Below are 21706 nucleotides of genomic sequence, written 5' to 3' on the forward strand. Positions count from 1 at the left end.
TCGTCGGGTTTCCCGAGAAAAACGGTCGTCTGTATGCTTACCTGTCCAAAGGTAAACCCGCGCATGCTCGATAAGCCTTCGACGCATGCACAGTAGCATACAAGGCATAGTGGAGGGTGTAACAAGATGGCGGCGACGGCATCGAATGTGACGAGCGCCGGCTCATCGTGGTCAATGACGTCACTGCGTTCTTGCCATTCAAAAGAACGGCCCTAGTGGTCTGCCCTGTGTCCTACATGTATGTTTATATAATCAAAACTGTTCTTTCTGCCTGCAAACTGTAGATTGTCCATAGCAACCAAAAGTGTCCCTTTATGTCAAAAGTGATTTTAGAGCAGCTAGAAAACAGCGATAATAAATTATAATCACTTGCAGAATTGTGCGATAGCGATTTGTGGAAAAATTCGTCATAAAAAAATAAAAGTAATGACAGCGACAATTCTGCAACTGAGCAAATTTCAGTGTTTTTGATTTGATTACAATATTGAATCATTTTTATTATAATTACATTATTATTTTTTATAATTATTTATAGTTTATGATTTTGTTTTTTAAACTTTTTCATACCGGGGATGTCTACTAGACTCTTGTTTGGACAGATTTAAGTGAGTTATTCCTAAGAATTACAGGCCTACAATGTAAAACACCAAATTTTCATGCAAAATAATTGTACCGCTTTCAGCACCTAAAACCAGAAAGAATCATACCGCCAGGGAGGTTAAAGCGGGGGTTCACCCGGACATACAACTTTTTACCCTTAGATTGAGGCTCATTTTGTCTAGGTGAATCGGCTTTTTTTTTTTTAAATCGAAGCTGTACTTACCTTTTTAGAGAGAGATCTTCTCCGCCGCTTCCGGATATGGGCTGCGGGACTGGGCGTTCCTATTTTGATTGACAGTCTTCCGACAGGCTTCCGACGGTCACATCCATCGCGTCACCATTTTCCGAAAGTAGCCGAACGTCAGTGCGCAGGCGCAGTATAGCGCCGCACCGACGTTCGGCTTCTTTCGGCTACTCGTGACGCGATGGATGCGACCGTCGGAAGCCTGTCGGAAGACTGTCAATCAAAATAGGAACGCCCGCTCCCGAAGACCCATACCCGGAAGCGGCGAAGATCGCTCTCTAAAACGGTAAGTACAGCTTCGATTTTAAAAATACTAGCCGATTCCCCTAGACAAAATGAGCATCAATCTAAGGTTAAAAGTTATTTTTAGGGTGAACTCCCTCTTTAAGGAGAAAAAACGTTTACCTTTACAACCCCTTTAAGCCCGATCTTGATCCAGTGATGTGCATGAGACCCAAGGCTCTCCTGTGTCTCTCCTGTGTCTCTCCCATTGGCTCCCGTTGCTGTCAATCACAGCCAATGAGCCACGCTCTCTGTGTCTTATGGACACAAAGAGCCGGTTCAGGAGCAAGCATGCACGAGTGCCCCCACAGCAACTGGCTTGCTATGGGGTCAATCAGCAAGGGGTAGTGGCCCAGAGCCCTGGCAGGGGCCCCTAGAAGAGGAGGATCGATGGAGTGGTTTTGCACAGAGCAGGTAAGTTAAACCGCCCGCAATGCACCTCTGATTTTAATGGGCAGGAGTGGTATACACACCGCTCCTTCACCACTCCAAAGACCCGGCCAGCAGGACTTTTTTTACCATCCTGCTAGCGCACTGCAGCCGCTGTTTCAGGTCGGTTTTCAGGAGCTGTTTTTAGCGCAATAGCGCCTGCAAACCGCCCCAGTGTGAAAGGGGTCTAATGGAAAATTTGATTTTCTTTTACTTTGGGGACAGGTGAAAAAACGAAAGAAACCAAAGACATAACTGCATACTGTGTAACACATTACAAATCATACTGTAAGTTATATAAAAATACATAACTCTATAAGCCATTTGACTTTCCCTTAGCACAGAAACCTGCCACAAAGGTGACCTGGAGGCTGCCATTGACTTGAAAATGACAGTTTTCTGGTTTTCATGCCAACGTAATGACAAAACACTTGACTTGAACAACTATACAGATAAAGATTTTTGACTTTTTTTTTTCCATCCTTTCCGATTTGCATTCAAGCCAGTGAATTATTACAGCTAGGTGACTAGAATTTTCAGAAATTTTTCATCAATGGCATTATCTCTATTTCTCTTCCAGTAAATATATTTTAATAGTAAGAAATATTTTATTTAAAAACGAAAAAAAAAAATTAAAATCAAAAGAATGTTCTTACTTGCCCAAAGCTCCATCCCATTTCTTGAATGGAGTCTTTGTCTCCATAATAAATGATGCCGCTGTCATTCAAAACATACTCCTGCCTCTCATTTTCATCTTCCATAAAGACAACGTCATCTGAAGACAAACATGTTATTAAACACTTCAAAAGGTTATCTTTTCTAAGGTTATAAAATGACAATATACTACATTTACAAAGCTTGGCAAAGTTTCTGGAAGTAATGTTCTAGCCAAGATCTAAGTGTGACTTTATAGACTGAAATACTGAAATAAATTGTACAATATTTTGAAGAAAGAATGTCCGCAAGAATGAAAATATAGTGCATCTTTTGATGGTGTAGTGGTTAGCACTTTCACCTAGCAGCAAAAGGGTCGCTGGTCCAAACCCCACCACGACACCATCTGCTTGGAGTTTGCATGTTCTCCCTATGTCTGTGTGGGTTTCCTCCGGGTACTCCGGTTTCCTCCCACACTCAAAAGACATGCTGGTAGGTTAATTGGATCCTGTCCAAATTGGCCCAGTATATATGTGTGTACGACTGTGTGTTCCAAGCGTGTCGAGATCCTACGATCCTATGGGGTAAATGACCGCACCAGCCAGGAAGACACTAGCTGCAAAAAGCGCCTAGAGGCTGTAGTGATCTCATAAAATATGTCCAATAAAGTAATGATATAGATGTATAGTATTATGACTTATAAATTACGTTGTTTCGCAGCAACACAGGTTCTCCAGAGAACGCAAATTTAATTAACTTCCAATAACATACAAAGTCCACAGACGATACAAATCCAACGGAGTAATTCAGAATTCAAATCTCTTCCTAGACATGTGCCATATTTCTCAGTATCAAGACCAGACTGAATGCCAGCTTGACTCTCTTAAATACTGGTCTCACACTGGAGGGAGGGGTTCTTCCAGGTCAACCAAATGAATGAACACTTCCCCAAGTCTAATTACCATCAATAAATACTTCCTTATGTATGTAAGGAAGTACCAGGCCATCTCACACACACCTAGGTAAATTAACACATCTAAGGGTCTTCAGCTGCCCCTTTGATCTGTGTTTGGCCACTAACTCTTTTGGTCGGCAAACACCTTTTGATGTGTAATATGTAATTACAGGTTTGAAATCTGGCCTGGTCAATTTTGGACCTACAATATAATAATACAATATACACATATATATATATTAATATTACAACAGAGGCAATTCAGTTCGCATGTGTAGCGCTATACAAGTCACTCATTCATTCATTCAATCACTACTAAATAATGGGGCCAAAGCCTGATATGAAAGAGTTCCTACCCCACCAACCAAATCGTTCTCTCTTCGTTCCTCTGAAGACCTCCTGCTCTCTAGCTCCCTTGTCATCACCTCCCATGCTTACCTCTATGACTTCTCCAGAGTCTCTTCCATCCTATGGAACTCCCCACCCCACTTTGCCTTACTCTTTCCACTTTTAGGTGATCCCTGAAAACCCTATTCTTCAGAGAAGCCTATCCTACCTCCACCTAACAACTGTATTTTCACTTTCTCCATCAGCTCATCCTCCACAATTATTACCTTTTTGTATCATTTGACCCTCCCTTTTAGATTGTAAGCTCTAACAACCAGGGATATAACATTTTATTTTAAGTCTAAGTCTGTGTTCACACTATGTGTGACCGCAGCTCACAGCAGGGAGTCCTATTCGTGTCGTGTCTGAGGCATGTCCCCAGTCTCCAATAAGTCCTAGATCATGTTTGCCCCCCTTGAGCATTTCCTATAGAATATCTGCAATCTCTGACCATCTGTTGTAACGTGTCCATAGTCTCCCCTGTTGCGTATTAAAGTAAAGTACTGCTGAAACTTTACTCAGAAACTTACCTGTAGCCCATGGGTTAAATAATAATATAAAATCATGGAGTTTGGAATGGCTCTTCCTATTTTTGGAGTATATTTGGAGGCTTGTTTTGTAAAGACCAATCGGTGCATCTGCTGGACTACTGATGGTGACATTCACAATAGAGGAGGCAAGTGAGTCTGTGGTAGCTGTCCAGTAAGTGTTACTTCTTGACTTGGAGAGCTGAAATACAGCTAGAGTATAATAATCTTCCGTAGGGTTTGGACCTGTATATAGAGAAACGGCAAAGGAGCAATTATTGCAGAGAGAAACATTCAAAGCAAGCCATTGTACAAAAATGTAGCAGCGTATTTTGTAAATTTTTAGGGGCAGATCCACAAAGATCTGCACCGGCGCAACGTATCTGAGATACGCTACGCCGCCGTAACTTACTTGGCTTTGGTTTGAATCCTCAACGAATTCGCGCCGTAAGTTACGGCGGCGTAGTGTATCTCTCACGGCGTAGGGGCACGGAATTCAAATGCGGTGGGTAGGGGGCGTGTTTCATTTAAATGAAGCGCGTCCCCGCTCCGAACGAACTGTGCATGTGCCGTCCCTAAAATTACCCATCGTGCATTGCGCTAAATGACGTCGCAAGGACGTCATTGGTTTTGACGTGAACGTAAATGGCATCCAGCCCCATTCACGGACGACTTGCGCAAACAACGTAAAAATTTTTAAATTAGACGCGGGAACGACGGCCATACTTAACATTGAGTACGCCACCATATAGCAGCTTTAACTATACGCCGGAAAAAGCCAAACGGAAACGACGTAAAAGAATGCGACGTCCGCTCGTACGTTGGTGGATCGTCGGAAATAGCTAATTTGCATACTCGACGCGAAATACGACGGAAACGCCACCTAGCGGCCGCCGGAAAATTGCACCTTAGATCCGACAGCGTACTAAGGCGTACGCCTGTCGGATCTAACACAGATGACGTCGTATCTTGTTTGGTGGATACCAAAACAAAGATACGACGCGCAAAATTTTAAATTACGCGGCGTATCAACAGATACACTGGCGTAATTTCTTTGAGGATCTGCCCCTTAGTGTTCAGACTGTCCGGTTTCCTTTTAAAGTGGATGTAAATCCAAAAAATAAAAAGTCCATTCCGGTCCCTTGCTTCGAGTGACAGGGTTTTTACATATCTCGTGCACTAGCTTGGACACATGCACATTCCTGGATGTTTATCATAATATGGGGGGTGATCCACAGTTCATTGTGAGAGGTAATGTATGTCACTCGAAGCAAGGGGACGGAAAGGACTTTTTATTTAGACAGGGTTTTATCTGGAAGTCTGTTAATTTTCACTGAACAATAAAAGAGGATTGCTCAGAGCTGGATTAACTCTGTGTGGCAAGACCGGGCACAGATGATATGAAATCTTATTCTCTACATTGTGACATCAAAAAATAAATATTTTTTTTGTTGGGTTTACATCCGGGTTCCTCTGAAGCTCACCTCTCCAGGTCAGCCTCCTTGTGGTAAGACAGTCCTACTGCCTCGCCTGCGTTCCCTTTCTCATTCTAAGCCACCCTACTTGAAGCAAACCTGTTATAATTGGGCACGAATGGCATTCCTTTTCTGGTTTATTTGTATCTCCTGGTATATTATTGGTCTCAGTATAAAAAAAGACAAATTAGGATGGGGGGTGGGGGGGGGAGATTTGGGCAAGTGTTTAGGTCTCTGTTGGTAATAGACAGTTTTTTTATGCTTGTTTTTCCAATTGTATTGTGTTTGTGGCCCTGCGGTGCCTAAATGTTGGGTGGCTCAGTTTTGTGTTGCTGCCAGTGTTATATTGTACATTCTATGCATGCAAAATAGTTAATAAAAATTTTACAAAAAAGTATGGCAGAGGGAGAACCTTTTCTGAGGACGTATATGGACTGGTCTGAGCTCTTATTGGATTTTGTAATACTATATACAATTTTAATGCATTGGCAGCACCCTCCCTTACACTATTGCAAATGTAAAAACACAACCTCTTCTCTAAGCTGGTAAACGCAGGTAATTTACATTAGTATTCATTAGTTTCTAGTTTGGCACTGTTATTATCAGTTCATAGCAAAACAGAGTTCAAATACAACCTTTTATTGATAAGCTGAAGAGAATCCAAATCTGCTCTTTTTTGTAAGGCTTGGGTTGGGATACAGTAAATCACCTTTTGATTGTTTAAAATGGTCTCGACTTTGGTCTTATCACAGCAGGCATCCCAAACCAAAACCTCATGCACTTCAAGAGCCTAACCACTTCATAGTGGTGGAACTTTACTGGAGTTTCAAAAAAGTAAAAGAATATGGAACAGTCTGTGATAATAAATGAACAGATTTGGATGGACTTCACAGGTGGTCTCCTACAGTATATCTACATGGTGTAATTTTAGAGAGACAACAAGACCTGTTTGCATGAATGCATACCTGGCTGTTCCTGTCCTCTAGGAATATATTCCCAGCCAGTAATTGGTTGCATGAGGCTCTTTTCTTACACTAGTCAGGCCCCGTACACACGACCAAACATGTCTGCTGAAACTGGTCTGCGGGCCAGTTTCAGCAGACATGTTCGGTCGTGTGTAGGCCCGAGCGTGCAGGATTCCAGCAAACATTTGCCCGCCGGGCCTTTTCCCAGCGGACAAATATTCCTGGACTTGTTTTAAAACAGTCCGCTGGAATCCTGCCCGCTCGGACATGTTCGGTCGTCTGTACAGACCTACCGTACATGTCCGAGCGCCCGCCATCCCTCGCATGCGTCGAATGACTTCGACGCATGCGTGGAAGCATTTAACTGGCAGGCCCGCCCACGTCGCCGCGTCATTGTCGCGGCGACACCGCGTCATCGACGCGGCGACACCGCGGACACGCCCCGCGTATTGTTTACGCGCAGCTTTCTGTACGATGGTTAGTACAGCCATCGTACAGAAAGCCCCGGGCAGACATGTACGGTGAAAACGAGCCGGCGGACCGGTTTCATCGTACATGTTTGCTGGTGTGTACACGGCCTAAGGCATCTTAAGCCCGTACACACAATCGGAATTTCCGATGGAAAAAGTCAAATGGACTTTTTCCATCGGAAATTCCGACCTTGTGTATGCCCCATCAGAAATTCCGATGAATTCCATCCAAGTTTAGATAGAGAACATGTTCTGTTTTACTCCGATGGAATTCCGTCGGAATTCCAATGTGAGTTTGGCCGGGCAAAAGCCCAATCGTGTGTACGGGGCATTAGGTGACAGAATGTTGGCCAATTTTGAGACAGAAATTAAGGTGGTATTTATATAGCATTGATCAATCAAGAAGTAGAGTTTTATGGTCATGTTTATGCTGCAATTTCTATGAAATGCTACCAAGGTTCAAGAAGTATCTGATGACCACATTGGGTAAATTATGAAAGTCATATCAGTATATCTAAAGTGTATATTTTTACCTGTAGCAACATAGAATTCCACCTGCTCATTTTTTTGGATGGGTCTGTTAAATTGAAGTGTTATCTTGAATTCCTGCCCTCTTCTCAGCACCATCGTTCTGCTGTTGTAATAATCAGTCCTATGTTCTTGCATGTTTGTCTCCTCCTCCATGCTGAATTTTTTTAGCTTCAGAGCTGTAATCAAATAAAATGTTATCAAACACAGTTGTTTAATTCAGACTGCAACCTTTAAATCTCTAGAATATAAGGGTGCTGAACTCCAGAGGATAACGTCCCCTTTGTTTTAGGAGAATTTTTTTTCCCCTTTCCACATTCTGGTTTAACCTTTTTAAGTAGTGTATATTTAAGCCTTAAGTCTTTGAGTGTGGCACCCACCTTTGGGGTGACCGCATCATGGCGCCCCGGCATTATGGCCTACCTGGTTGGGGCATCAACAAACCACCGGGGATCAAGGTAGCCGGACACTGAGGGATTGATCACCTGTCAGTCGGTACCTGGGCGACAAGTTGAAGGAGATCCAAGCGTAACTCATCTAAGGAGGATTATCTCTGTAACTACCAAATCATAGAGGGCCTGTGGCAGGGGTGTCTCTCTGAAGTTCACCAAGGGGGGTCTGTGGCAGAGACTTTGTCCTACAAACGTTTGAGTGATTCTCCAGCTGCCAGGTCAGTGAGAGAGGCCTGTCCGGGTACGCTAAGCCCACTCCGGCAGGAGTGGCGCAGAGAAGTGTTACTCATGGGAACAGGACTGTGGCCCTATCATCACGCCTGAATCTGCTGTTCTCTTTCTTCTTCAACTTTACTTTCCTCACTACAAGTTATTGTTATTACCCGGCTGGGTAATAAAGAGCACAGCAAAGAGCACCTGTTGTGGACATTCCTTTACTTCTACTAAATGCAATTCGCATCATTCACCCCTAGGAATTCAGAGGAGCCATGAGGTAAATGTGCCACCCAAAACTCCTCCGGGAGTAATGCTACACGTATATACTCTAGTATAAGCCGAGTTTTTCAGCACATTTTTTTGTGCTGAAAATGCCCCCCTCGGCTTATACTCGAGTCACCTTTTTGTGCCTGATCTCCCAGAATTTGGGGGCCCGGTACTGCCCGGCCATAGTTCCCCTGGGTCCCAAACCTGGTACCAGCTGGTCGTAGGTCCCCTGGACCTGGAACTTGGTACACATATATCCCTATTTCTCCTCTACAAGTGTGCAAAGTTTGTTGTCTGGAGGACCTACGGCTGGGGAGCACCGATTTTTCAAAGCCGGGCACCCCTTCCATAGACTCCCATATTAAACGTCAGTCTAGTCATGGACACAGTGAGGCATGGGCACAGGAAGGCATGGGCACAGTGAGGCATGGACACAGTGAGGCATGGACAAAGTGAGGCACAGTGAGGCATGCAGATGGACACCCTAGGCTTATACTCGAGTCAATACGTTTTCCCATTTTTTTTGTGGTAAAATTAGGTAAAATTAGGCTTATATTCGTGTCGGCTTATACTCAAGTATATACGGAACTAATGTAAACCCATTTTGATAATTGAATTAAAAATAAAAAGTGTATGTACAATATTTGTATAAATTAACTAATGATATTCAGTTCCTAGAATTTATTGTATATGTGTGTACTCTATGTTCTCACTCCCTGAGTCTACAATGAATTAACTTGTTCAACTGTTGAACTTTTGAAGTCTACTTAGAGATTAAGGAATGTATTACTTGCTTTGTTTACCGAGATTCTCTCTGCTTTGTGTGAGAGACAATGATGAGCAAAATAAACACGAAATTTAAAAAGTTTAAGAAATAAGAGATAATAATATGTTCTTTATGTGCAATACACTTCTAAATGTAATAAAAAGAGGGTAAAGACAAGTAGACAGAAACTTTCAGCTACTAGTTGGAATAAGCAATAATATGGCGAATTTTTTTGCAAAATGACTGACTTCGCTGTCCATGAAAATTCATTAAAGTTTGCCTTATATTTGCCGTGAGGACTGCTTAAAGCGGATGTGCCATGGGAACAAAATATTAAAAGTCAGCAGCTACAAATACTGCAGCTGCTGACTTTTAATAATAGGACACTTACCTGTCCTGGAGTCCAGCGCCGATCGCAGCAGAGCACGAGCGATCGCTCGTCACTCTGCTGCTCCCCCCGCCATCCACGCTGAGGGAACCAGGAAGTGAAGCGCTGCGGCTTCACTGCCCGGTTCCCTACGGCGCATGCGCGAGTCGCGCTGCGCCCGCCGATTGGCTCACACGCTGTGTGCTGGGAGCCGAGTGTTCCCAGCACACAACGGGCGACAGACGGGATGTGACGGAATGCCCGTCTTTCGCCCGTATCGTGTGGCCGGAAGTGGGTGCAAATACCTGTCTTTAGACAGGTGTCTGCACCCCCCTCCCCCCTGAAAGGTGTCAAAAGTGACACCGGAGGGGGGGAGGGTTCCGATCAGCGGGACTCCACTTTAGGGTGGAGGACCGCTTTAAGTAAAATTGGTTTGGGAAATAATTTTTTAACAAAGACATATCATCACCATGTGACTATGCAATGACATAGTAATAACTGGTTTTGTTGATACACAAAGCCAACACTACCCCTCCCTCTTTGTTTTTAAACAAAGACATGTGATCACCATCTTAACAATCACATGACTTTGTTTACTAACAAAGGTTAAAGTGGATGTAAACCCGAATTTTTTTTTTTGCTGTAGAGTATAAGATTTCCTATCATCTGTGCCCAGTCTTGCCACAATGAATTAATCCAGCTCTAAGCAATTCTCTTTTCTTTTTTCAGTGAGAGAAACGGACAACTTTTGTCCGTCCGTTCTTCCCCCTTACTGTGAATGACAGGTTATTTACATATCTCATGCACTAGCTTGAGACGGGCATTATTTTTTAATTCCCACCCCCACTCCCTTTCTGAAGTCATGTGGTTACTTTTCTGGATTTTGACTGGATGTTAGTAATCATAGCAGAATTTAGTGTAAGGAATACACAGGAGAAAATGCAAGCGAGTGTAGATGTGGGCGGGCAGTCTACTGACATCACGACTCCACCCACAGAGCTCCAGACAACAGATCCACCCACAGAATTGTGTGGATGGTTAGGTATGCCTTGCTGGAGGAGGTGGAATCTTGGGAGCCGCTGTCACACTTTAAGTTATACTATTACAGAAAAAAGAATTCCTCATGGTTCAGTAGAATACCCATCTGCAAACCCATCTTTCTAAACCCTTTTCTCTATCCACTTATACTGGGATTATAAAATTGGTTTCAAAGACAATACTGTCTGTCTAATATAAATCCTCACACACTTAAAAGTGTAAAAGTGAGCAAAAGCTTGAATTTTTGAAGAACACGTGTTTGAGGTGCAAGGATTTTCTCAGGCTTAACTATGAAAATTAGCTGTACCTTGGTAATTTAAAAAAAAATAAACAGTAGCTGCAGAGGTAGGTTTGTATTCTGCAAGTTTGGGGTTGAGGAATTTGACTGGCCTGACTTCAACCTGATAGAACACATTTGGGATGAATTAGACTGAAGACTGCGAACCAGACCTTCTCGTCCAAATCAGTGCTTGACCTCGCAAATGCACTTCTAGATGAATGATCAAACATTCCCATAGACACACTCCTAAACCTTGTGGACAGCCTTCCCAGAAGAGTAATGCCGCATACACACGATCATTTTTCAGCATGAAAAAAAAACGTAGTTTTTCAGCATGTCGAAAAAAACAAAGTTTTCCCAACTTCATCATTAAAACGATGTTGCCTACACACCATCGTTTTTAAAAAATGATCTAGCAAAGCATGGTGACGTACAACACGTACACCGGCACTATAAAGGGAATGTTCCATTCGCCTTTGGGCTGCTTTAGCTGATTCCGTGTTGGTACAGTGTGATGAATGTGCTTACTCCATTATGAACGGTAGTTTTACCCATCTCATAACTTGCTTCTGAGCATGCGCGGGTTTTTTACGTCGTTTTAGCCCACAGACGATCATTTTTTACAACCCGAAAAACGACATTGTTTAAAACGACGTTAAAAAATGCAGCATGTTCAAATATTTTTTTTTGTCGTTTTTCAGAACCTGAAAAATGATGTGAAGCCCACACACGATCATTTTAAATAGGGTTGTCCCGATACCACTTTTTTAGGACCGAGTACAAGTACCGATACTTTTTTTCATGTACTCGCTGATACCGAATACCAATACTTTTTTTTAAATGCAGCCACGTGTCCCCTAATGCAGCCTTGTGTCCCCTAAGACAAAGCCAAGTCAATCGTCGGACGGGTGACCTGTCTATCAAAGTGCCCGGGCAAGAGGGAGGGGCTATACATGACGGCGCGGCGGGGGAACACACAGCTATTCAAATGCAAATGACAGCTGTTGTGTTCCCCAGCGCATAGTAACTAGATGTCGGCAGCGGGGGGGGAGGGGGGGGATTGACTTGGCTTTGTCTAAGGCGGCAGCTCCGCTCTCCGCCCCCTCTCCACCCCCTCTCCACCCACACTCCACCCCCACTCCACCTCCTCTCCACCCGCACTCGGGTATTCTACCAGGCATCGGGAGTATTTGCGCGAGTACAAGTACTTGCGCAAATACTCTGTATCGGTCCCGATACTAGTATCGGTATCGGGACAACCCTAATTTTAAATAACATTTTTGAAAAACAACGTTTTTTTCATGCCGAAAAATGATCGTGTGTACGCGGCATTAAAGTGGAGGTCGACCCTAAAAAAAAATTTTCACCAAAATTTGACAAAAAAAATGAAAAAAATGTTTTACTTACCAGAAATTGCGGTTGCTATGCGGATCTTCCTAATATGCCTCTTCCTAGTCCACGGCTGGTCTTCATCCTCACGTTGTGTTCTGGAGAATGATGCATGCTGCCTTCTGGGAACTGTGTGTATCCCAGAGAGCAGCTGCCCATTCATACAGCGCCGCGAGACTCGTGCATTCGCAGTAGGAAACGGGCAGTGAAGCCACAAGGCTCCCCTTAGTGAGCATGGCGGCGCCAGGAGCTGCAATGATCGGGGGTTCATCCTCAGGGGGCCGACATCACGGGCACTTAGGACAGGCAAGTGTTCTTATTAAAAGTCAGCATCTATAGTGTTTGTAGCTGCTGACTTAAAAAAAAAAAAGAAAAATCGCGTCTGGTACCCCGCTTTAAAGATGTTATAGCTGCAATGTATGGGCCAACTCAATATTGAACCCTACGGATTAAGACTGGGATGCCATTAAAGTTCATGAACGTGTAAAGGCCAACACTTTCTGTAATAAACAGTCTCTGGTGCAGAAAGTATAGAAAATCCCAGATTTTAGAACAGAAAGTGGGTGGAAATCTTCCAGTGGGAACTTATGTTCTGGTGACTTCCTGTTATGTTTCTGGGATAGGAACTTAAAGCGGGGGTTCTCCCTAAAACACATTTTTTTTTTTTTAGCATCTTATTCAGCATAGTAGCGTGAGCTACAGTATGCCTTTATATATTTTTTTGGCGCCGTACTCACTCTGTAATCGCGTTTTAAAGTTTCCGGGGAATGGGCGTTCCTATTCAGAGGGCTTGTGATTGACGGCCGGCTATGGCGCGTCACGCTTCACGGAAATAGCCGAAATAGGTGTTTGCTCTTCACGGCGCCTGCGCAGTCAGCTCCGATGTCTGTGCGCAGGCGCCGTATAGCGCCGGGAAGAGCCGAGACCTACTCCGGCTATCTTCGGGGAGCGTGACTTGCCATAGCCGGCCGTCAATCATCTTGCCTCTGGATAGAAACGCCCATTCCCCGCAGGGAGTCGGAATCTTCTCTATAGGATTACACAGTGAGTACGGGGCAAAAAAATAAAATAAAGGCATACTGTAGCTTGCGCTACTATGCTGAATTTAATGCTATAATGTTGTTACTGAGGGTGAACCACCGCTTTAATGTAAATCTCCCCAGTGGGCTATAAACAGCAAGCAAAATTTAATAAATAGAAATAGATAACATGACTTACTCATTCCCTACGTTATCCAATGCTAAAAACAAGTTTGGTTTTTCATACATTTTCATTTAATCAACACTGGGAAAAAAAATCCGGAAAAGAAAATAGGAGTAAAAACGTAAAATGAATCTTAAAAAGAGCTGATGTGTGACCAGCATTAGATTTATCAGTCCATAAGTTTCTGTGGCACCAAACATCTTTGACCAACTAGAGCACACACCCTTCCATAAAGAAGGGAGTAATGTGCGTCAAACTTATAATATTAATAGCATGTAATCTTAGTTACTTTAACAGACCGCCTCAAATAGTAATTGCGTGTAATCAGCTTGTGACTACCTCGCTTGGCTCCGAAAACATTTATTTCACTCACCTGCCATTGTGATGTGCTCTCTGTTGGGAGATCGCTGTGTAAATGCCGATGGATTGATTCTAGGCTAAGCACCAGTGGCTTGAGTTCATCCAGGCGGTGTAGGAATATACTGACAGTAACTAAAGATGTACAATTAGATACTGAACTGGTGGTGACAGATATAGGAGGAGCTAAAAACCTTAGCTGACCTTAATGCACCAGCAGAGTCAGCCAGTATTTGCATGGATTCATTGTTAATTTTTAATACCTGCTCTACAGGTATTATGGGTGTAGTAGCATGATCCGGGAAGAAAGAGTTTGATTTCTTAATCAGTTACACACGGATTACCCTGCAGGAGGATCTTCTTTGACAAATGAAACCAACCACATGTTTTGATTTTTAAAAATCTATTCAGGACTCCATTTTTTATTGGCAACTGTGGATAACAGGGATAAAGGTAACAGAAAGAAGTTGTAAAAACTGTAAAACCTATACCTTTTTGTAAAAGGCTTTGGGTTACCTCTGGACACAGTGGCTAAACTCAACATAAAACTGTAAGAGATAGGGGGATGCAGGCAGGGCCGGCCTTTGGGGTGTGCGAGCTGTGCGGCCGCACAGGGTGCCATGGGCAATAGGGGCGCCGTGCGGCCATCACAGCTTGCAGAATGTGAGTCGCAGTCGTCAGTTACTCACATGATCATCACAGGAGTCTGACTCCTATGAGTCACAGCAGCAGGCGCTGCCAGGTCTCCCTGCCCTGGGACTGGGTGATGAGCAATGCATCGGTTGTGGCACCTGAAAAAAATGGCTGCTGCCGGCCCCGGCAGGCACACTGCACATGCGCCGCCACTGCACGGGAAAGCCAGAAAACGCTCGGCTATTTTCGGGCAGACGGCGCATGCGAAGTGGCGTCTAAGCGCCGGGCGGTGCCATTTTTAAATGCAAAGCCACACCGTCCACCGAAAGGTAAGTCAGTTTAGGTGACCAGGGGGCGAGGGGTGAAGATGGGGGGTGCCACAGGATTAGCTTGCACAGGGCGCCTGAACACCTAAGGCCGGCCCTGGATGCAGGGGATCTTAAGAGGAGCCAGAGGGAACTTTATAGTTGGGGAAACTATCTTCCCCTTTATCTTGATCAGTGGCAGCTGGTGGTATATTTTTTTTTGGGAGGGGGCACACAATGCAACCCCCAGTCTGTCAATTCACCGGCAAATCAGCCCCTCCTCAGTCAGTCGGTCAGGTGCGCTGATACACATCACCCACCCCCATTTACCCCCTGTTGGTCATTTGGGTCGGGTCACAGCACACCCCCGATTAGGCGATCAATGATCCCCACACTTACCCATGGGCAGCGCTTCACCTCCGGGCCTCGGCTTCGTCCCCTGCATCTTCTCTGGTGGCTTCCACGTCTCCACCTCGCTCCTCGTCGTGGGCCAATTGAATCGCTTCTCCTTTTGGCCAGTTGGGAAACTGGTTGGGCTTCAGGCAATGTTGTCAGCAATAGCACATTATGTCGCGTATACACGATCAGTCCATCCGATGAGAACGGGCGGATGGACCGTTTTCATCGGTTAACCGATGAAGCTGACTGATGGTCCGTCGCGCCTACACACCATCGGTTAAAAAAAACGTTCGTGTCAGAACGCGGTGACGTAAAACACAACGACGTGCTGAAAAAAACGTCGACTTGATTCTGAGCATGCGATTCTGAGCATGCATGGATTTTTAACCGATGGTCGGGCCTACTAACGATCGGTTTTGTCCTATCGGTTATAGGAATCCATCGGTTAATTGTAAAACAGGTTGCCTTTTTTTAACCGATGGCGCCCACACACGATCGGTTTAGACCGATGAAAACGGTCCATCAGACCATTCTCATCGGTTTAACCAATCGTGTGTACGCGGCATAAGTCTTTCAAGTGACACTAAATTCAAATTTTCTATTCAATTTCATATTTTTAACTGAAAAAGTACCTTCTATTGGTCTCGGCTTCTTCCAAATCCCATTTTTTTGGCTGCTGTGATCTGACTTCTTGTTAGACGGTGGCTATGGTTGAACTCAATGGTCCCACCGTACGTAGGAATATGGCCACTTGCTCTTACTTACTCTCAAGATGGACGAGGGCTATGGGATTTGTAGTGTAAATAGATCAGTGTACATGACTGCAACTAACCTGCACTGCTCATTCCAAGCAAACAGTAGTGACTAGGAAAAAGATGGAATCAAATGTGTATGGAGGATGAAAAACACAGTAAGAAATTTTATGGAAAAAAATATTACGCACCCATTAAAGTGTTACAAAACCCAGGACCCTGCATTTACTATATCTGGTATGCCACAATACACAGAATATGGAAATTCAATTAGTTAGAAAAATATAACATTCTTTAGACCATCAGCAATATATATATATACAGTCTTGTGATTTCTATTGGTGTCTGGTTGAACCTCGTAGAAGGTTTTCATTCTCCTCTGACTATCCTATGGGGCTGCATGATCACTGACCCTCTGGCCCGAATTCTCGTACGAGTTACGCCGGCTTATCTCCAGATACGCCGTCGTAACTCTGAGTCCGAGCCGTCGTATCTATGCGCCTGATTCTTAGAATCAGTTACGCATAGATTTGTATTTGATCCGACCGGCGTAAGTCTCTTACGCCGTCGTATCTTAACTGCATATTTACGCTGAATAAAGTGACAAGTGCTTCCGCGCTACTATAGATCCTTGAAATAAAAACGCCTCAACAAATAATATACAGTGCAGCAAAATCTAACAGTGTTTTACCAAACACAAAAATAAAGAATAAAATAGTGAAAGTGATTCTGCGCAACGTATCTCACATTGCTGTGACACATAAATATAAACACAAAAAATGTGAAATAACACTGAATTAAATAGGTAAAAATATAAATATACTGAATAGTCCGTGTATACAGGTGGTATAAGAGAGCTAATCCTGCTCAAATAATGTAACAAAATAAAGGTGCAAACCAAAATCCTAATAAAGAACCAAACAAATGGTAAATGCAAGTGATGTGGAAAAGAACCAAAACGAGTCCTTCAGTGAAACAAATTCCATACAAAATTGTATAAAAGCTGCCAGATGATCCGATCAATATGCTGAATCAGGTGTTGAATAAGTGACTAGCAGATGAAGATCAAATCCTTCACTAGGCTCACAAGCCTCTTACCTCTAGGTAGATAAAGATGAGCATCGAATCTCTCACACCGTGGCAATCCTTTAAGGGTGATCCCTGTCCTTTCTCCCCTTGAGCTGGCACCTCGTCTTTATGATAAATTCGTATAGTACTCCGCCCAGATAAATAAAATGGAGAGAGGGAACAAAAAAGGAACCTCCGATAGTGAAGCACAGTAAACCAGGTTGTAATTTATTCAATGAAAAAACCTGTGCTTACATTTAAAAAGTAACAAATGTGCAGCAATTTAAAAATGAGCGGCGTTCACAGCGCCGGCTTACGTCACTCCAGGTGTACGCCAATCCCTACGCGTTACGACACGACGTCACGTGTCTTCATCTGGGGCATCTGATTGGTGGACATTCTCTTGTTTATATATCCGGGAAAACGGAAATAGTATCGCCGCCATATTATTGAAGTCCAAATGATATGTATACACATTACATTGGAATGGCATAACTCCGTCTGAAGATCGTTAAACGATACATATCTCCATGGCAACTAGATGTTATAGACTCGCTAAGCTGCAACATTAGGTCATATTTACCGCTGCATGTCGGACAAATATGCATATATAGTTACAGGTTAAAAATCCATATTGAAAATGTATATTTCCGCAGCCTAAGGAGGAAAATCATTCCCATCCCCGAGGTATCAATGGGAATAAATCCTCTCAACCAATTCTACTGTGGGGAACATAATACATTGTACATATAAAAATTCACCAAAAATGGTGATAGCAATCCTATTTAAAAACAGACCTATAGATTGTTAAAAGATTTTATGAGACAAATACTAAACGTATTAAAACGCAGTATTTGAAAATTGATATATAAAAATATGTAAAAAATATAAAAAATATATATAAAAATAAACTAATATAATACAATCCAGATGATGGATATCCATATATAAAATTATATATAGATATATAAATATATATATAAAAAATATATAATAAATAATATATATATAAAAAATATAAAAATATATATATAAAAATAAGGGGGTGGTCGCACACCTGGTTTGTCGCATCACATACCCACAATCTATATATATAAAGATATTTCTTTCTCAAGTATTCCTATTGATCATCATGTATAAACCACTCTCCCTCAAATGGTGAGATGACAAATATACACAGAACGGCTGAATTAAATCAATCAAAAGTTACTAAGGAAACAATTGAGATCAAATTCAACGTTCATACCACCCGGTACAAGTGTACGCATAGTATGAATCCATTTAGATTCCTTTTGGCTGATTGTACGAATCTTGTGACTCCCTCTCCATGAGGGATTGTATTTTTCTACCCCCCAGAATTGTAATTGGGTGGGGTCACGATTATGTACTTGATCAAAGTGCCTTGACACACTATGTTTCGGAAAGCCCTTAATTATGTTCTCCACATGTTCGCTAACCCGAACCTTCAGGGCCCTCTTTGTTCTGCCGACATATTGGAGGTTACAGCTACATTGTAGCACATAAACAACCCCCTCAGTGTGACAACCAATAAAGTCTTTAATCACGTGGGTTTCACCTGTGTTTGTTGCTACAAACTCGGTGCGTTTCTTTTGAAACCTCTGTGATTTTCTACATGCATTACAATTCTTGCATGGATAAAAACCTTTTCCTGAAAAGAAGGTATATCCTGGTTTTGGTGGTGGTTCAGCTACTGTTTTCACAATCAAATTTCTCAAAGTTGGTGCTCTCTTGTACACTATCCTTGGTTTTTCTGGAAGTAGTTGCCCTAGATCCTTATCTCCCTTCAAAATGTGCCAGTGTCTCTCAATCAATTTGGCCACATCTTTATATTGGGAGTTATAATCTAGAATAAGAACCGGTGCACTTTGTTGTTGATGTATTTTCGGTTTATCTTGCAGCATCAGATTCCTATCTAGCTTACTGACAGTATCTATTTGATCTTTCACCCATGGTCCATCATAGCCTTTTTCTTTAAACCTCATGCCAATCATGTCAGCTTGCAACATGTAATCACTCTCTTTCGTACAGTTCCTTCTAATTCTAATCAGTTGTCCCTTCGGGATATTAAATAACCAAGGTTTAAAATGGCAACTGTCCATCGAAAGGTAACTGTTTGTATCAACATTTTTAAAATGTGTTTTAGTGACTACTTTATCTTTTTCTATACTTATGTTTAAGTCTAGGAAGTCTATAGACTTCTCATCAATTTTCCACACTAGGGAAATGTTCTTGTCATTGCTATTGAGTGTCTCCAGGAAGTTCTCCAAACCTTCTCTGCTCCCGTTCCACAGGATGATAATGTCGTCTATATACCTCTTATAGAGGGACAACTCAACTGGAGTATTCTCATATATAGCTGCCTCTTCCCATAATGCCATGAAGGCATTCGCTACACTAGGTGCGAACTTTGCTCCCATGGCAATACCAATAGCCTGATGGTAATAGCTCTGATCATACCAAAAATAATTACACTTAAGGCAAAGATCGAGGCACTTGATGAGAAACTTCCTTTGCTTACAGACAAGGCTGCTAAATTTGCGTAAAAGCCACTTAGCAGCAAAACAAGCATCATGGTGCTGTACAATCGTGTACAGTGATGTAACATCTGCTGTAGCAAGTAGTGTGGTACCTTCACACACTGACACTGTATTGAGAAGCTGTAGTATATGTTTTGTGTCCTTGAGGTAGGCTGGTGTCTTTTGGACAGCAGGTTGGATGAAATAGTCAATATACTGTCCCATCCTGGCAGTAAGGGAATCTATCCCATTTACTATGGGTCTGCCAGGTGGGTTTTCACGGGATTTGTGGATCTTAGGGATAGTGTAGATAACTGGTATCCTACACATTTCAGGTAACAGAAATTTAGCTTCCTTCTTATTTAGGATATCCTTTTTCTTTCCCAAATTTATAAGTAATGTCAGCTCTTTCTTGTATTTTGAGGTAGGGTTCCCCAAAAGTTTATCATACGTGTTACCATCTTGCAGTTGTCTACTCAATTCACTCTGATACTGTTCCTTTGATTGTATCACGACAGCTCCTCCCTTATCGGCTGGGCGGACAACAATGTCACTTCTTTTGGTTAGTAGTTTGATTCCCTTCTTTATATGAATTGGGTCATTTGTTTTCTTTAGTTTTAGAGACTCCAGGTCTTGTAAAACTAATCTTTTAAAGACATCTATATGTTGGTTTTTGGATATCTGAGGGTTGTAGACCGAATTATTTCTCAGAGTACTATGTGATAATCCATTTATCTCACTTGGTAAAGGTATATGCGGTGTAAACGGGTTATTTAAGATGGACTTTTTAATCGTTAGTTTCCTCACATATTTCTGGATTCCAATATAGGTTTCGAATTTGTTTAGATTTTTTGTAGGGGCATGTTTCAACCCTTTGTCCAGTACTGCCAGTTCTTCTGCTGTAATGGACTTACCACTCAGGTTTACTACATTTTGGCCAACTACTCTCTTTTTCGCTTGGACTCCCTTTCCCGCTCGATTGCCTCTCTTTGTTCGGGACTTAACCTGTCTTCCTGAGTTCTTCTTGGGGGTGAGCGGTATGGTTCTGGTTGTCGCCGAGGTGAGTTCTCCCTCCTCTCCCTGTCTAAAAAAGCCCTATATCCATTATAGTCATAGTAACTCTGGAATTGTCTTTGATCATAATATGGCTCCTGATGATGCCTAATAGGTTCAAATCTATTCTGTGTATATATAGGGGTTCTATCGTGCCCCCCATGATGGTCATAATGTTGTGGTGGTGCTCTATAATCCCTCTGATTGTTCTGATTATTTTGACCAGTATGTCCATTATTAAATGGTTTCTTGTAGGGTTTCTTGAAAGTTTTTTTACCAGTTTTCTTCGGGGTGCGTTGTCCCTGATTCCCATTATAAGGCTGTTCATAATAGGGTCTAGCATGGTAGGGCTGTTCCTGATAAGACCTATTTGCTTCAGGGTATGCTGCCCTTTCTTCAAATCTTGATTCTACCCGGTTAGACATAGGTGTAGGATCTAATATCCTAACTTCTCTCTCCGGTGTAGAATAGGCTGAATTAGGTTGTGCTAACTCGACCTTTTGTTGCCATTTAAAGACAAGGTCTGACTTATAGTCACCAATATCCCGTTGATACTTTTTCATTTTTCGTTGCTGCACTTCTAGATCTTATATTTATATATATTTTCAATATGGATTTTTAACCTGTAACTATATATGCATATTTGTCCGACATGCAGCGGTAAATATGACCTAATGTTGCACCTTAGCGAGTCTATAACATCTAGTTGCCATGGAGATATGTATCGTTTAACGATCTTCAGACGGAGTTATGCCATTCCAATGTAATGTGTATACATATCATTTGGACTTCAATAATATGGCGGCGATACTATTTCCGTTTTCCCGGATATATAAACAAGAGAATGTCCACCAATCAGATGCCCCAGATGAAGACACGTGACGTCGTGTCGTAACGCGTAGGGATTGGCGTACACCTGGAGTGACGTAAGCCGGCGCTGTGAACGCCGCTCATTTTTAAATTGCTGCACATTTGTTACTTTTTAAATGTAAGCACAGGTTTTTTCATTGAATAAATTACAACCTGGTTTACTGTGCTTCACTATCGGAGGTTCCTTTTTTGTTCCCTCTCTCCATTTTATTTATCTGGGCGGAGTACTATACGAATT

General features: G+C 42.6%; 1 protein-coding gene across 1 annotated transcript in view; it reads right to left on the minus strand.

Annotated features, from left to right (window-relative positions):
- LOC120918612 (protein-glutamine gamma-glutamyltransferase E-like) overlaps nucleotides 1-14012 on the minus strand; it is a 53987-nt gene extending 39975 nt beyond the window's left edge. The window contains exons 1-4 of the mRNA XM_040330286.1: nucleotides 13868-14012; nucleotides 7522-7695; nucleotides 4082-4324; nucleotides 2212-2330 (exon numbers count right to left, since the gene is read on the minus strand). Of these exons, the coding sequence (XP_040186220.1) occupies nucleotides 2212-2330; nucleotides 4082-4324; nucleotides 7522-7695; nucleotides 13868-13874 (543 nt within the window). The 5' untranslated portion in view covers nucleotides 13875-14012. The remainder of the gene's footprint in view (nucleotides 1-2211; nucleotides 2331-4081; nucleotides 4325-7521; nucleotides 7696-13867) is intronic.
- Between the last annotated feature and the right edge of the window lie 7694 nt (nucleotides 14013-21706).

The sequence above is a fragment of the Rana temporaria genome, chromosome 12 (assembly GCF_905171775.1).
Source record: "Rana temporaria chromosome 12, aRanTem1.1, whole genome shotgun sequence".
Taxonomy (NCBI): Eukaryota; Metazoa; Chordata; class Amphibia; order Anura; family Ranidae; genus Rana; species Rana temporaria.